This window comes from Tetrahymena thermophila (assembly GCF_000189635.1).
Source record: "Tetrahymena thermophila SB210 genomic scaffold scf_8254813, whole genome shotgun sequence".
Lineage (NCBI taxonomy): Eukaryota > Ciliophora > Oligohymenophorea > Hymenostomatida > Tetrahymenidae > Tetrahymena > Tetrahymena thermophila.
In genome coordinates, this window is record NW_002476569.1 from 560931 (window position 1) to 563896 (window position 2966).

The window sequence follows — 2966 nt, forward strand, 5'->3', positions numbered from 1 at the left end:
ATTAATGAATGAATGAATTATTTTATTTTTAAAATCTATTTTAAATTTTTTATTGATATTTGATTTAAATACTAATCTCTAATTTTTAATAGTGATATACTACCTAAATAAGAGGATGTTTTTATTCTAGGTAGTTTCTTATAAAATTGTAAAAAGTTAGAATATTTAAGAGTAAATATTTGTGAATCAAGTTAATTTGAATATAATTCTAGGTAAAATGTTTTTGAAATTTTATATTTTATTAAGATATAATTCATATTTTTATAATATTTTCTTTAGTGATACTAAGGATAAATTCACAGAGTATCTCATCTAATGTATTAGTCCGTGTGTTAATTTGTAATCTTTAAGCCTTAATTTAGAGTAAATTATTTAAATAATTCATTTTTTAAATTTAAATTAAAAATTACATTTAAAATATTAAAATTTGAATGGTTAAAAAATGTTTTATTCTTTTTTTCTCTCATAATAAGTTTTTATAGAGTTAATCCTGTCTTTCTCATAAAATAAAAGTCTCTATTAATTAAAGATTTTGTTAAATTAATCAATTTTTATATAAATAGCCTGAACACAAAAGGAAAAGGGGAAAAGTTATTAGGTGAGTGGATAGGTTAATGTAGAAATCTTAATTTCTTAGAATTAAAATTTCAAAAGTATAACTGGTTTTGTTTTGATACAGAATAAAAAGTTTCTAATATTGCTTAAGGTTTATCTAAATGTGTTAACATAGTTTATTTAGATTTGAATCTAAGGTAATTTTTTGAAAAATATTTTAATTTTAATTTTATTTTTAAATATTAATAGTGGGATAAATTCATAAGATATATCAAATTTAAGTCAAAGCTTTGCTTTGTATAAAAATTTATATTTTTTAAATTTTGATTTAAGGTAAACATTTACATAATATTTTATTAAAATACTAAATTAAGTATAATTTATAAAATATAGTCACTGTAAAATTAGATAAGGAATTCTTTATTTTTTAGTAAATTTATAAAATTGTAAAAATTTAATCACTTTAAATCTCAATTTTAGGTAAAATAATGTTTCAAATAAATTTATTTAAAATTAAGTAAAATCATTTAAATTTGAAATGTATTTATTTATTTATTTATTTTATAAAAGTTATTGTGAATTAATCAACGAGGATTTTAGAAATATTTTAACAAGCATACAATCTTTGGAAAAAATACAGTTTCTAGAATTGAATTTGCAAAATAATAATTTAGAAGGTATATTTTCTCAATAAGAAGGAAAATTTTATTCATATAAAAGTTTAACTAATTTAAAGCTAATATTATCGTAAAGAATTAAAAAATTTCTTTTTTTTCTCTATATCTAATCAAAACAAGCAAATATGTTTTTTATTTATTGAAAAGAAATTGTAAAATTAATGGAGAGTAAGTAAACTAAATCATAAGAAATTTAGAAATGAATGAGAACTTGAGTGTTTTACATTTAGATTTATAGTAAATAATAAAATTGATAAAAAATGTACTAAAAATATATTTATTTATTTATTTATTTAGGAATAATAATTTTACTTAAGAGTGTCTTGAAAAAGAAATATGCTTTTATAGATTAAAAAATTTGAATAATCTAAGTTTAATACTTTAGTATATAATTTTTAATCATTATACTCAATTATTGTAATATAGTATCTGAAATTTCTTATTAAATTTTTAAAATTAGAAAATTTTTTAATGAATATTCCACATATTAAGATGATGATATTGATTGGAGCTTTTATAAGTGTGAAAAATTGGATTTTTTATATTTAAAAGTTCAGTAAGCAAAATTTACATCTTTTAAAAGTTAATTTGAACATCATTTTAAATGAAAAGTTATTACTTAATAAGTAGTAAAGACTTAGAAAAAATTGGATTAAGCTTATAAAAATGCAAAAATTTAAAGACTCTTAAGCTTGATTTAACGTATAATACTTTTCATTCGATTTAAAATATTTGAATGTTAATTGCTTTAAGAATCGATCAATATGCATATATTATTTTAAAAAGCTATTGCTAGTTAGGAAAAATTAATTTAGATAAGTTTGGAATGAATTTATCACAATGTGTCAATTTAAATTCACTAGATATCAATTTTAAGTTAAAATTTTTAAAAATTCTAAATCAAACTTAAATGTAAGTCTATTATAATTAATAAATTACAACAGAGGAAATTCAATTGGTATGAAAGAAACAAATTTAATAGGATAAATTATAATGAAGCTTTAAAATTTAACTTAATTAAGCTTGGATTTTAGGTAATTTTATTATTTATTTTTGAAATAATTCATTTAATTAATAACTCATTATCTATTATTTTTAAATAATATTTTTTTTAGTGAAAATTAAATTAGGTAAAAAGGAACAAAAAATATTGCTTAAGGATTATAATAATGCAAGAATTTGACATCACTTTCTCTTAATTTTAGGTTTATTTAATATTTTCAATTATTTTTTTAAAATAATATAAAATCTTTATTATTAATATTCTTTACCATAAAATTCTTTTTAAACTGATTTTATTTTTAGGAAAATATTTTTTTAAAAATTAATTAAAATAAATTTAACTATAAAATAATAAGTAAATCCAATATATCTGAAAGTGCTTTTTAAATTTTAGCTAAATGCTTAAAAGAAATTAAGAAAATAAACTGCTTCAGTCTGGATCTTTAGTAATTAATTTTGATTAAAATATTTTTAAAATAAAATTTTGTTGTAAAATATGTATTTAGATTTAATAATCTTTTAAGTGAAGCTGCAAGTAGTATCTCTATGATAATTCAAGACCATTTAAATATTAAATAATTGGCTTTAAATCTAAAGTAATAAAAAATCAATTTATTCTCAAAAATAAACAAAGATTAAAAGTTGAGATACTTATTTACTTACTTAATTTAATTTGAATTATAAAAATGAAAGAATATTTTATTTCTATTTTTATTTTTATTTATTTATTTT

The 2966-nt window shown here is 17.0% G+C and overlaps 2 protein-coding genes across 2 annotated transcripts in view; both read left to right on the forward strand. All coding sequences in view use genetic code 6, as the record gives it.

Annotated features, from left to right (window-relative positions):
• Window positions 1–12, forward strand: part of TTHERM_00365540 (kinase domain protein) — a gene marked incomplete at both ends in the record, with an annotated part of 1788 nt that extends 1776 nt beyond the window's left edge. Inside the window, one exon of the mRNA XM_001007467.3 lies at window positions 1–12. This exon is cut by the window's left edge and continues 921 nt beyond it. Within this exon, the coding sequence (XP_001007467.3) occupies window positions 1–12 (12 nt within the window).
• A 2908-nt stretch (window positions 13–2920) lies between these two features.
• TTHERM_000365550 (transmembrane protein, putative) overlaps window positions 2921–2966 on the forward strand; it is a gene marked incomplete at both ends in the record, with an annotated part of 332 nt that continues 286 nt past the window's right edge. The window contains one exon of the mRNA XM_012795478.1: window positions 2921–2966. This exon is cut by the window's right edge and continues 112 nt beyond it. Within this exon, the coding sequence (XP_012650932.1) occupies window positions 2921–2966 (46 nt within the window).